This window comes from Trifolium pratense, linkage group LG2 (assembly GCF_020283565.1).
Source record: "Trifolium pratense cultivar HEN17-A07 linkage group LG2, ARS_RC_1.1, whole genome shotgun sequence".
NCBI classification, from domain to species: Eukaryota; Viridiplantae; Streptophyta; class Magnoliopsida; order Fabales; family Fabaceae; genus Trifolium; species Trifolium pratense.
In genome coordinates this window covers 41,837,780-41,850,427 of record NC_060060.1, presented here as the reverse complement: position 1 = coordinate 41,850,427, position 12,648 = coordinate 41,837,780, and the positions used below count along the sequence as shown (strand labels likewise).

General features: G+C 32.0%; 2 protein-coding genes across 3 annotated transcripts; one reads left to right on the top strand and one right to left on the bottom strand.

Moving 5' to 3' along the window:
- Positions 1-1,648: 1,648 nt before the first annotated feature.
- Positions 1,649-3,217, top strand: LOC123909657 (ethylene-responsive transcription factor ERF061). The gene has a single exon (XM_045960532.1). It carries the CDS (start codon positions 1,837-1,839, stop codon positions 2,821-2,823), a length of 987 nt encoding a protein of 328 aa, XP_045816488.1. The 5' UTR covers positions 1,649-1,836; the 3' UTR covers positions 2,824-3,217.
- Positions 3,218-8,564: 5,347 nt separating this feature from the next.
- On the bottom strand, positions 8,565-10,968 carry LOC123908712 (MYB-like transcription factor ETC3). Of its 2 annotated transcripts, none has more exons than XM_045959431.1 (3): positions 10,791-10,968; positions 10,511-10,595; positions 8,565-8,992 (listed from the first exon to the last, which is right to left on the bottom strand). In XM_045959431.1, the coding sequence occupies exons 1-3, from the start codon at positions 10,852-10,854 to the stop codon at positions 8,872-8,874; spliced, it is 270 nt and encodes an 89-aa protein (XP_045815387.1). In that variant the 5' UTR covers positions 10,855-10,968; the 3' UTR covers positions 8,565-8,871. The 2 variants fall into 2 exon arrangements, with proteins under 2 accessions (XP_045815387.1, XP_045815386.1); XM_045959430.1 differs by having other exon boundaries at positions 8,576-8,992; positions 10,511-10,598; positions 10,791-10,964.
- Between the last annotated feature and the right edge of the window lie 1,680 nt (positions 10,969-12,648).

Sequence of the window (12,648 nt, the reverse complement as noted above, 5' to 3'; positions counted from 1 at the left end):
AGAATTTTCAATCCTAAAATAATTTGTCAACTTATCTATTTACATCTAATTTGTATAAACCGCGGTGAGGGTGGATCAAAATTAAAGTTTAGTGTCTCCCAACATAAGAATCTTACACCATCTTACATTATAACACCTCCTAAATCTTATTTAGAGTGTCATAGTAAACCATAAAATGCTTAGGTGAATTTGGTAAGACTAACATTGGCGTTGTTGCTAATTTTTTAATTCAATTTTTGAAAACTTTCTTCGTACTAATTTGCATTTCATATGAACATTTGATCTTTCTCCATTGAACGAGTCAAAGGCAATGTAAGTTTCACGAAACCTTCGATGAATCTTTTTTATAGTAACCTACCAAATCCAATAAACTTTTGATTTCCATAACATTATTTGACATCTCCAATCATAGTTAATAACTATATCATTCAAGTAGCTAATCACACTATGATTGCACAATCATAGTTTATCATCAAGATTTATATTCCTATCTCCTAAGAAATTAAAAACAATATGATCAGAGCGTGATTAACCTTTTAGCTTACTCATGAGAAAATATAGAGAAGGACAATTTGTTTTATTTAGAACAAAAAATAGGACGGAAATAGTATGTAAAAGACGCGTATGAAGGACAGACACAAAAACTTTCCTCTAAACGTTTTGACCATTAACACTGCTTTTCTCACTTTCCCATCAGTTGTAGTTGTAATTGTATTGTACCATATCACTGCAATAAATTATAAAAGTAGCCTTTCCCTTTCTTCATCATGTATTGCAGCAGAAAAGCAAGACAATGAAGACATGGACCCTTCATTATGGACCACGCGTTAAAGTCAAATCTTAACCCCCAAAGTAAAAGGATCCATATGCAATCAAAATTCTTGCTTCCTTTTCTTTTTTATTAAATAAATTCTCTCATGAGATGACAATTACCTATCCTTAAATTCTTTCTAGTTTTAATTAAGGGTTTATTAGTAGTAAATCTTAATAATACTACTCTCCTCTCATCAATTATTTTTATTATTGGGTTTTTACTCTCTTAATTTCCTTCTCAATTTTCTACCCCACCCTAATAATACAAAATAGTACCATTTATATATAGCTTACTATTTACTAGTACTTTCACACTATGAATTAGTTAAACATTAATTGTTAACATATCTATTTATTTTTGGCTATGTTCACATAGCTACATGCCTATATATAATATTAGTAATTTAGTATAGCTTACTACAAACTTATGATATTTTTTTTTCCCTTTCTAAAATGACATTCATTTAAATTGATGAAATACATCAAATAATACACATTCAAATTGTGTTACCTTGATGAAGAAGAGAAAACTAGGGTTAAAGAAAAAAGGAGTGGTTGTGAGATAGAAAACTAAGATACAAACTTAAATATTTGAGTTTTTTTTATTTGATCTATAGTTTGATTTTTAACTAGTGTACATGAAAAACATATATTTAAACAAGTTAACTTAATAAAAGAATTATAGTTATCTATATAAATTCTTCCATAAAAGAATTATAGCCTAATATTGGTGAGGACCTTTTAGTCATTTAAGTCAAGCCACAAAGACATTTGAGACAATTTCCAATTGTGCGTGTGAATAGAGAGTGGGATTCATTGTCTCATAAGCAACTCAACCTTTCTTGTTGCTAACTATAAATGCACCCACCTATGCTATCACTTACACCATACTTACATTCATACATTTTCATCATTTTCTCTCTCAACTTCTTCTTCTAAACTTAACTAACTCAAAAAAAGAAGGGGTACCAAATTTTTTTAGTAACCTTCTTCCAACACTAATTTCTTTTCCTTCCAAAAATCATGGACGGAAAACAAAACAGAACAAACATACAACAATTTCAAGATAGAGACGATATTGGATCGTCTCTATCAAATCTTATTTTATCGAGCAGTACAAACACACTCGATTCAATTTTCTCGGATATTCCCTCAATAAACAACTCCTCCGTCACCGCAGCAACCAACTACTTAGGTTCTTCAATTTTTGAACCATTAGGTTCCTCTGTCTACCTTCGCCAAAGAGATATCCTTCAAAAATTCTATGAAGAAACTCGATCAACGAGTTCCTTCGTTCCATCTTCATTTTCAAATCAATCTCTAAACCCATCTTTATACTCAACAATATCAAGTTCAACTTCTTTGTTGAACCCTTTGGATTTGAAGAAAAAGTTATACAGAGGAGTGAGACAGAGACACTGGGGAAAATGGGTTGCTGAAATTCGACTTCCTCAAAATAGAATGAGAGTTTGGCTTGGAACTTATGAAACTGCTGAAGCTGCAGCTTATGCTTATGATCGTGCAGCTTATAAGCTTAGAGGAGAATATGCACGTTTGAATTTTCCAAATTTGAAAGATCCAACTAAGTTGGGTTTTGGTGATTCTACTAAATTGAATGCTTTGAAGAATTCTGTTGATGCTAAAATTCAAGCTATTTGTCAAAAGGTGAAAAGGGAAAAAGCTAAAAAGATTGCTGCTAAGAAGATGAAGAAGAAGAATTTAGAGAGTGATAATAAGAAAGAGGAAACAGAGAAGATTAATTCGTCTTCTTGTTCATCATCTTCGTCTTCATTACCTTTGTCACCGTCGATTTTTTATGAAGATTGGGTGAATGAATTGTTTTCACCAACTGTTTCTGAAGATGGAGTTTGGAAAGGGGAGAATTCAAATTCGCCGAATTCTGTTTCGACAATGGTGACAGAGGAAACAGAGTTTGAAGATTGTTCCTTAGCCTTAGCAAGGATGCCATCTTTTGATCCTGAGTTGATTTGGGAAGTTCTTGCTGTTTAGAAAAAATAAATAAATAAATAAATATAATACTCCATGTGGTCTTATACCAGGTCGACAAAAGTTGATGTACTGGTACAAAATTTAGACCAATACGTCATCTTTTGTTGACCTGTCTTTTGCTTATATATATAGTAACGGAGAGAGTAACATTATCTTTGCATTATTATCTAGTTAGTGTAAATGGAAATTAGTGTTAATTTTATGGTTTTATTTATGAGTGAGTGTGTTATGTATTTAGGTGTAGTTAGTATGTGAGAAATAGTGAAAGGGTTAGAATTGCTGTGACTGTCATTTCAGCTTTGCTCTTTTTTTTGCTCAAAGGCTTTCAGGATATTTTCCTATGGCAGTTGTTGTGATAAAAAAAAGTTATACTAATATCTCTTGGTTATAATAATATCTCTTCAGTGTCTTTTATCTACAGCCTAATTCTCATATTCTATAATTAAGTATTATAAACCTGGTTCTGATTTGTATCTAAGTATTAGTAATCATTTTTTATTTATTTTAAACAATCTAGCGGCAAAATTCATACAATCTAAGTGCGAAGAAAAGATATTTTATGGCTTTAATCGTGTGCTCCATCATATCTTTTATCATCTGAATTGTATTTACAGACAAATTAGTAAATTTAGTCTATTAAAATTTAGGATAATTACATACTTTTCATATGGTACTTAATTTGGGACTCTTAATTGTATGCGAAGGTATTCATTATGATTTGTTTTAAAGTATAGAAAAACAGCACTTAATCAATCACCATCACAACATGCAGTCTCTTTTCTTTGGGGTTGAGTGCTGTTTTTTTAAAAATACATTTTGGCACTTTGTTATGTTTTTTTAGAAATACATACGAACAAATTAAAACGTTCCAACTAAATTGGCACCTCTTGACTCCCAACTTTCTTTTTGGTAATTGTTAAAGATATTTCATAGAAGTCAACTAATTAAAACAAGAGGTGATGTTTGGTCTCTATGCAGTGCACTGATTCTACATGAAACTATTGCAGAAGAAATTAAGTTAGTGACATAGTAAATAAATTAAAACCAGCTGAATTGTACTAGTATAGTACTGTGTTGGCAAGACAGTCTCACACTCACACCCATATACCCAAAATTATATTAAAGTTTAGTCTTCTATTTTTTTAAATTTAAGATCCAAGTTTAATTATGATCTATTACATGCCATAAACTATTTTTAAGGTAGATTTTTAAGACGTAATTAGGCTTGCAAGCCTATTTTAACATTAAAAGCTTCAATTAAGCCAATAGGCTTACTATTAACAAGACCATCAACCATTCTTGGTAAATGTAATTTAGTTGATAAAAACATTATAATATGCAAGAGTCGGAGTTTAAATATGAAATTCTTCACTTATTCATCTTAGAGTGAAATTCTGATCGATAGACTATTTGACAAACAAAAAAACATCATTAACTAAACCAAGAGGGTTGACTTCCTTTCTACCCTTGCAGTGCATCCTCTCCTCCTATTAATTATGTAAATAATTAGCCAACTACTCTAGAGAATCTTTCTCTTCTGGTTTACGTACAATGCCTTAACATGTGTGTGAAAGGGTTGACATTGTGGTAGGATTAAAATCTTCACATAGATTTCAATCATTTCATTTGGGACACCACAAGTACAGTAGTAACAGTACTAGAACAAGAACAAATTAGTACAGCATTAATTTCAAATTATCGCTTAATTGCAATTGGATTTAACTTGGATGAGACAAGAGAGAACAATATATAATTTGATCGATGAGATAGAAAGTGAAGAGGGTGTGGAGGACAGGACATCAAATTTGAGATTAGTTTCTTTTGGCATCAAATGGGCCTCCAATGAATGTCATCAAATGGGTTGCTATTAGCACTCACCTTTATCATGAGTACACCACTTGTAGTTTTATTTCTTCATTTTCAATAATGGGGATTCTACGACGGACGTAGTAAATTTTGATGCACCGTTAGGATTTATCAAATTATTAGTCTGTTTCATGATTTTAAGTTGGTGTCTGCAATCGCATTAGCAGTATGTTAGAATTGGATGTTGGACTTAACTCAACCCTACAAAACTGACTTGTAAGAAGAGGAGTGTCTCTTACTTATAAACTCTTGTCCGAGCCAACTCACATCTGATATGAGACTTCTTAACACACAATATATATATAGTTAACATTTTCAGAAGCCTTTGAATCTAGAATTACAATAGCATTGCATATATCCAACCTTCAATCTGCAAGGTATTATTAAAGACATGCATTCATGTTTAATATCTAACATCAAATGCATATAATACACATATCTCTATCTATATCTATACCACTTATTGTATATAACATATACATGATTTAAAAAAAACAAAAACAAAAATTAAATCAAAATCACTTAATGCTTCAAGATGAACACTATATATGTCACATGAAATCTAGAGGCCATTCAAAAACTTGCGGATCCTTTTGACAAACGTTGGCCCATTTTTGTCTTTCATCTCAGCTTCGGAATATTCTCGGCGGCGTTGGTTGTAACGTTCATAAATCTTCTTCAACAACTCACTATTCTCCATTCCCTTGCTACGTTCGCGCGAGAACATTTCATTAATATCATCTTCATATCTCATCCAATCTGATGGAATCCGCCGCGCTCCACCACGTGCCACCGTATCAAATTCCCCACCTTGGACTTCCTCGTTGATTTTCGTTATAACCATATCTTTAGTATGGTGAGGGATTTGGTGATTGTTCCACATCTTGTATTGATGATGAGCATGATGGCAACGGTGGTGGACCGGATGTCGGAAAGTTGGACGTCGATGAATATGTGAATGGTCAATTGGACCAACACGGAAGACAGTTAAAGGAAGAGGTTTAACTTCCTTTTCTGCTTCCGTTGTTGTGGTCCTCGTTGTTGGTGCATCAATTTTAGATTCATGATTGGTTTCTTCAGGTTCATATTGGATTAGTGTTTCGGGTTCAGAATCAGGTTCGGGGAGATTTTCGCTAGGGAGGAAAATGGAGTTTTCGTCAAGAGGATTTTTAACGGACATAGGAAATGATGCATCATGGTTGTTGCGGTCAATGTCAACGTCGTTGACATTGACATTGACATTATTAATGTCGGATGAATCGAAGGGTGTACGGACGGAGTATGAGAAGGTACAAAAAAATATAAGGAAGCATGTGATAATGATATTTAGAGAAGCAATGTTTCTAGCCATGGTGGATTGTTGAGCAAGTAACAAATTTGAAAATGGAATTAATAGATATGAAGGTATATATGGTGAATTATAACGTGGATATAGAGGTAAGGAAAAGAGAAAGAATGCTATTTAGGGGTAGGGTATGGTGAGTTGAGCAGCAAAGAACGGAAGATGGATGGAGAAATTGAACCAATGACGGGTAATAAGGGAAACCCACCATTTGACTGAAAGCCAAAAACAAATGTTGTGTGTGGCCAAATCAAGATTCTTTGAGTTCATTCACGTATTCGGTACATGGAGATTGTTTGATTAAGATTAAATGATTTAGATTTTAATGTAATTTTTTTAATTTGTTTTAAAATAAAAAATATCTAGCTTAAAATCTATACGGTTCGATTTTTATTCAACGAGGGCTCGTTTGACCCAACTTTTTTTAGAGCTTATGCAAACAACTTATGCAATATAAATTAGGTTTTATGCTATTTTATAAGTTCACACTATTGAAAATTGTAATTTTATAAACTATTTTATCATAAACTACCTTGACAAACTTATAATAATATATAAAAATTGCATACGCTATTTGCATAAGCTATAAAAAAAAGCTGGGTTATATTCTCAATAAGCATTTCCCCTCCATTCAAAAGACAATGCCACAATGACTCAATAAGATGTTTTTTATTTTAAGAACAGACATACATGTTAGTGTTATTTGTGCACAAACACTTTTGTGCATTATATAAAGATGTGTAATTTCTAGCAAACCTTGGACTCTAATTTCATGCAGGTTAGGAATCTTAAATTCATATAGTCAAGTAAATTTGAGTCACTGAAAATAGATTAAACAATTGATAGTAAAAACAAAATTTTGTGATTTGAACCTTCCAAAAAAAATGAAAAGATCAAAATCAATCATGTACCTATATAGAGAAGAGAATCCATTTATGCAAATAATCGGTGTAATTTTATGCAAAGAAATATTATTAAATTGAACATAAGTCTAGTAATATTGATAGGTTGAATTCCTCATCTTTAAAAAGCGAGAGTTAGAATAAGTTTACAAAAACTTTTATGCATGAATAGTTCTTTGATGAAATTGGTTTGAATTTTGTTGAGCAAAATCTTAAAAACAATGCTTAATTAGCAAAAAAAATCAAAGGGAAAAGGAAAGTTAAGAGAAACCAACAAATAATATAGAAGTAACAAACATTATCAACTCTCTCCAAAAACTTCCAAAGTGACTTCTTTACGGAAGAAATTATGGAAGTCTTTGAGGGAGAGTGAACAATAATTGCTACTAACGGGTCACACTGAGTAGAAAATTCCAATGCTACACCATAACTGAAAATAAAATAAAAATTATCATCAAAAAGAGCTGAAGGTACAGTTTGTTTACTCTCGTCAGAGACCTCTTGCCTCATACAATGTGAAGACAATACCATGCATGGTCTACTAGGCAAGAAGCCTTTGAGGGAGAGTAAACAACCAATGCCTTAATTGATTGATTCACATTTCTCTATATTTTGTATTGACCTTGCTTATATGAATGAATTGAAGGGGTTTACATGTCCAAGGTCTATTTATAGTGCATAAAAAACATAATGTGTGGAAGCCATTGACCTTGTTGTGTGGGGTCTCCATATCTTGGCACTTGATTTATAGTTGCAAGATTAGATCCCCTGTATCCTACGTGGATCTCCATAGTCTTATTCTAATTATACACTTAGAAGATTAGAATGGCTGAATGGCCTTTAATTTGACAAGATGAAGGATGGTAATTAACACAGAATAAAAGCATATATCTCAACGTTATCTTTAATCAAATGAGTGCTATAATGCAAATATATTTGGTGTTTGACATTGCTTTCATATGTCTTATTCCTGTTTTGTGTTTTTGACTTTATTATATGCAACTCGTCTTTTAGTTAAATACAGTATAACATTAAGAATTACTACTGTAAAAAAAAAAAACATTAAGAATTACTCAAGTATAAATACTACCGATCAATTCTTATAAGTTATCTTTCAACCATACAGCCTCGAAATTCCTATTATTTTGTTGTGAACTCAATTCATTCATGTGTGTAAAATCATGATTGTTGTCTAATCATGATTGTTTCTCTCAAACAAACCCCACGACCCTTAGTACATCCACGCTCTTGAAAGCAATACCTTGATTATGTCTCACAATATTTTAAGATAAGAGTGTAAGAAAAAAGAAAATGGTCAAATACAAGCTTAAGATATTCCCGATTAGTATATCATGTAACAAAGAATTAGATTTTACTCCATTTTTTTTCAAAGTGTTTCGATATTAACCAGCACCAACAATCTTCACATTGAAAATCTTAGTTGATGTGACTAACCACTCCTATCTAAAGCAAATATCTAACTTACACCTCATTACACTCTAAAACAGAAGAAGAAGAAGAAGAAGAAGAAGAAGAAGAAGAAGAAGAAGAAGAAGAAGAAGAAGAAGAAGAAGAAGAAGAAGAAGAAGAAGAAGAAGTTAAGCACAACCCAAATTTTAAGATGGCATAAGGGTCTATTCGTCTATCCAAGATCATTTCGATTACTTATTACCAGTCACTGTTATCGGACAACTTAGGTCACACTCCAAATGTGTAGTCATAGATGTGAGGATTACATAATCACTATTCTTTTTTTTTAACAAATACATATTCGGTAATTAGAACTGACCATCGAACCAGATTAAACTGGTGAAAAAAAACTCTATTAAAAAAGAAAGTGTCATATTTAACTAGATGTAATACAAATAATTCTTGAAAAACTCTATTTTGAAAGAAAGAAAAAAAATCTGAATAAACCAATAGTACAAAGTTGTTCATTTAATTAGCTTTACGTTCACTTCTTGTTTTGGCAGAAAAAGCATGAGCGTGTCTCATAATCCAGAATCTCTCTATTTCTTCTGCTTTACGCCCAGGAATGCGACCTGCTATCAAATTCCACCTGTTGCAATTATTAATTTATATAAATAAATTAAGAATAATGCTAGCAACACACTCTTTAACAAACACACTCCAACACACTCTCGTTTATTGGTTGAAATTCACATGAGTCCCATAAAAAAATGTGGACCCATATAACTTTTATGGGACCCATATAAATTTTAATCAAATGGAAGAGAGTGTGTTAAAGTGTGTTTGTTAAAGAGTGTGTTGCTAGCACTCCTCGTAAATTAAATCCTTAAGTTTTGTGATTTTGCAATTAGGAATAAAACATCATTGTAAAAGTAGTTAGCAGTTACAGACCAAAATAAAAAAGTGGTTAGCAGTTAGATCTTATACACCTCGTCGACCTCGAGGCGGCTTGATTGGCAAAAAGTTACTATAAGGATAAACATGATCAAAATAGTTGCATGTCAACTTGGTTTGATACTTTGATGTTTACTTCAAATTTAAATTAATAAATAAAAAAAAAATAGTAATTTGCCACTATAATTAAGCAATGGATCTGCTTTCTTATTAAAAAAATTGTAGATTCAAAGTCACTCCACAAGATATATCAAATATTTCTTTTGTCTATCAACATATTTGAGATGTATTTCCCATATAATAATAATAATAATAATAATAATAATAATAATAATAATAATAATAATAATAATAATAATAATAAAATGTTGGCTTAAATGCAGTTTTACCCCCTGTTTTAAAAAAATCAGAATTTTACCCCCTCCCTATTTAAAAATTCGGAATTTTACCCCCAAATTTTAATTTTTTTTTTGGATTTTGCCCCCCAAATTCTATACAAAATTTGTTTTTGAGCCTCAAGTTCAAAGCTTCTCACAGAACTCAATTTGGATCAATAATTCACCAAACTGATACCGAAATGACCGTAATCGAGTTAGCTTTCCACAGAATCAAACTCCACTAAATTTGAAGTTACAGAGAGAGGGATTAATTACCATTTTAGTGAAGGTCTGTCCAATTACTAATTCTGCAAAAATTTACTTCTGACCTTCAAATTCAACATCGTCTACCGAACGTATCGTAACTCCAAATTCAACAAAATTGAAATTCCAACAAGGTTAATTTCGTTAGCTTTCCAGACATGTAAATAATATTCAAAAATGAGCTCCAGGATGAGAGATATAACGAAAATATCAATAGTAGTTCCATACGATAATTAATTTGGACAGACCTTTACTAAAATAGTGATTAATCTCTCTCTGTAACTCCAAATTTAGTGGAGTTTGATTCTAGGGAAAACTAACTCGATTACGGTCATTTCGGTACCCATTTGGTGAATTATTGATCGAAATTGAGTTCTATGAGAAGCTTTGAACTTGAGGCTCAAAAGCAGATTTTGTGCAGAATTTTGATGGGGGGCAAAATCCAAAAAATTATAAAATAAGGGGTCAAATTCCGGATTTTAAAATAGGAGGAGTAAAATTCCGATTTATTCAAAATAGGGCGAATAAAACTGCATTTAAACCTAAAATGTATAATTAGTGTGGTTAATTACCTATCTCCAACTAGACCATACATCCTGTAAATGAGATCCTCTTCTTGTTCGCTCATCTCTATGAAATCCCACTCACTGCTGCTCACTTCTGCAACCCCGCTAACAAACATTATAAATTAACAAATACTAATAATATATAGGATGCATGTTATTACAATACTAATACTAGTATTATGGAAATAATTAACTAGAAACATGTACATACTTGATAATCAAAGAGAAAGATTGTAATAATTAGAATAAAGAAAATGGGGAATGAGATTAATTAAAAAGCATGCACCTTCAGAAGTAGTTTTAGTTGAGTTTGAGGAAATCTTTGCCTTATTTTGGGAACGTTCTTCCATATTGTATCTATCTAGCTACCTACCTGGTGGTTGTTACTTATTATAGAAACGGGGAGGGGCAGATATTGATATTTGATTTTTAATAATAAAGGTGAAGCTCAAACATTAATTGAAATGTATATGTGTGTATATATAGCTCTGCCCGTGGTCAGTCAAACTAATGTTAATTAATAATTTCATTTACCTTCTAGATCAAATATAAACAACAACTTGAATATGTCCTTTTCTTCATAGCCGCCGCCCCCGACCTTAATCTAGTTTTTTTTTTTCTTCTTGATCATCAAAGATGGGTGGTTTTAGGGTCAATTTTTGACCCAAAATCACCCCTCATAATTGTTTTTCATTTTCTTCTTTATTTAAATAAGTGATCTTCACATTGATCAAGTTTTTCTTTTGTGTTTTCTTTTTTGTGATTTTGCCGTCTGAGTGCGGCATTGTGTTGTTCGTCGTCTTGTGTGACGTTTTTGTTGTCCCGTATTGTGCGGTGTTCATTTGATTTCTATTGAAAAGATCGGCTTCAGTCAATTACAGATTCAACCAATGATTTGGGCTTCAACGCTGCAGATCCGGAGACATGGATACTTCGGTGACTTTAACTTTATCATATTATTTGTTGTAGGCATTTTGCCGTTGTATGTTATTAACTCGGATGCTGTGAGTTTTATTCGCAGATTCATCCTTTACGTTTTTAGCGATGTTGATTATGTTGTTGTATTTGATATAATCTATCAATTTGAATGAATGAATATCATTTTGTTATTGTAAAAAAAAAAAAAAACTTGAATATGTCCCTTTTAACTTTGTTTAAATTCAACAACATGATTTCCATCATAAGTAGGTAATAAGTAACTTTTTAAGATTTTTGGTAAAAAAAAAAAAAAAGATCTATACATAATATAAGTTAAATACAGTGGTTATTCAATATATTTGAAAATATATAATTTTGTGTTCCCGTAATTTATCTCAGTTGGTAGGAATATTGATAGAGAGTTGAGGCTCTATCAAGCTACACTAAGCTAAACCTAAGAAAAGCAATAAATAAAGATAAATAAAATAAAAGATAAATTGATTCATTTCATTGATTGATTCCAAATTGATAAGAACACTACATTTATATAAAAAACTCTTAATGGGCCTAGAGGATAAAGCCCAACCAAACAAAACCCAATAGCATAAATGACCAACTAATAATATAAATACTATGTCTCATTAATATCTAAATTATTTAATAAACTACTACTCATAATTATTTAACTAATTACTCCATAATCTTCTATCATTGCCGCCGGGTTCACTTGAACCTTGTCCTCAAGGTTCAGAGATGAGTCAACTTGATGAACGTAAAGCGGTCCAAATAAATTTTTTTGTCCGTTGCTCTTAAGCCCAATTCAAAAAATAATAATAAAAATTGCATATAGGATGCTTTGAATTCATGCAAGTGGACAAAAGCTGATACAAGGACACAAGCACACATCACGTTTGTGGGTTGTGGAAATACACTTGACATGTGGCAATTTTCTGTTGGTTTGGAAGGATTCACAAGGATTATGTTTTCAATGAACGACCATGATGTACCACTAGGAGTAGGAAGTTGATCTAACGGCGGCCAATTTGCAATAGTTGGAGACAGTTGTTTTTCCCTTTGAAATTGTACGAAATTCATGGTGATAGAGAGAGAGTGCAACTCGTACCCAATGTGACGGTGGTTGAAGCTTAGAGGTGAGCCATGATAATTTGGCTTTGGCGGTGGTCGGGGAAGTGGATGGTTGAGCACTGGCATCAGCGACGGCATCA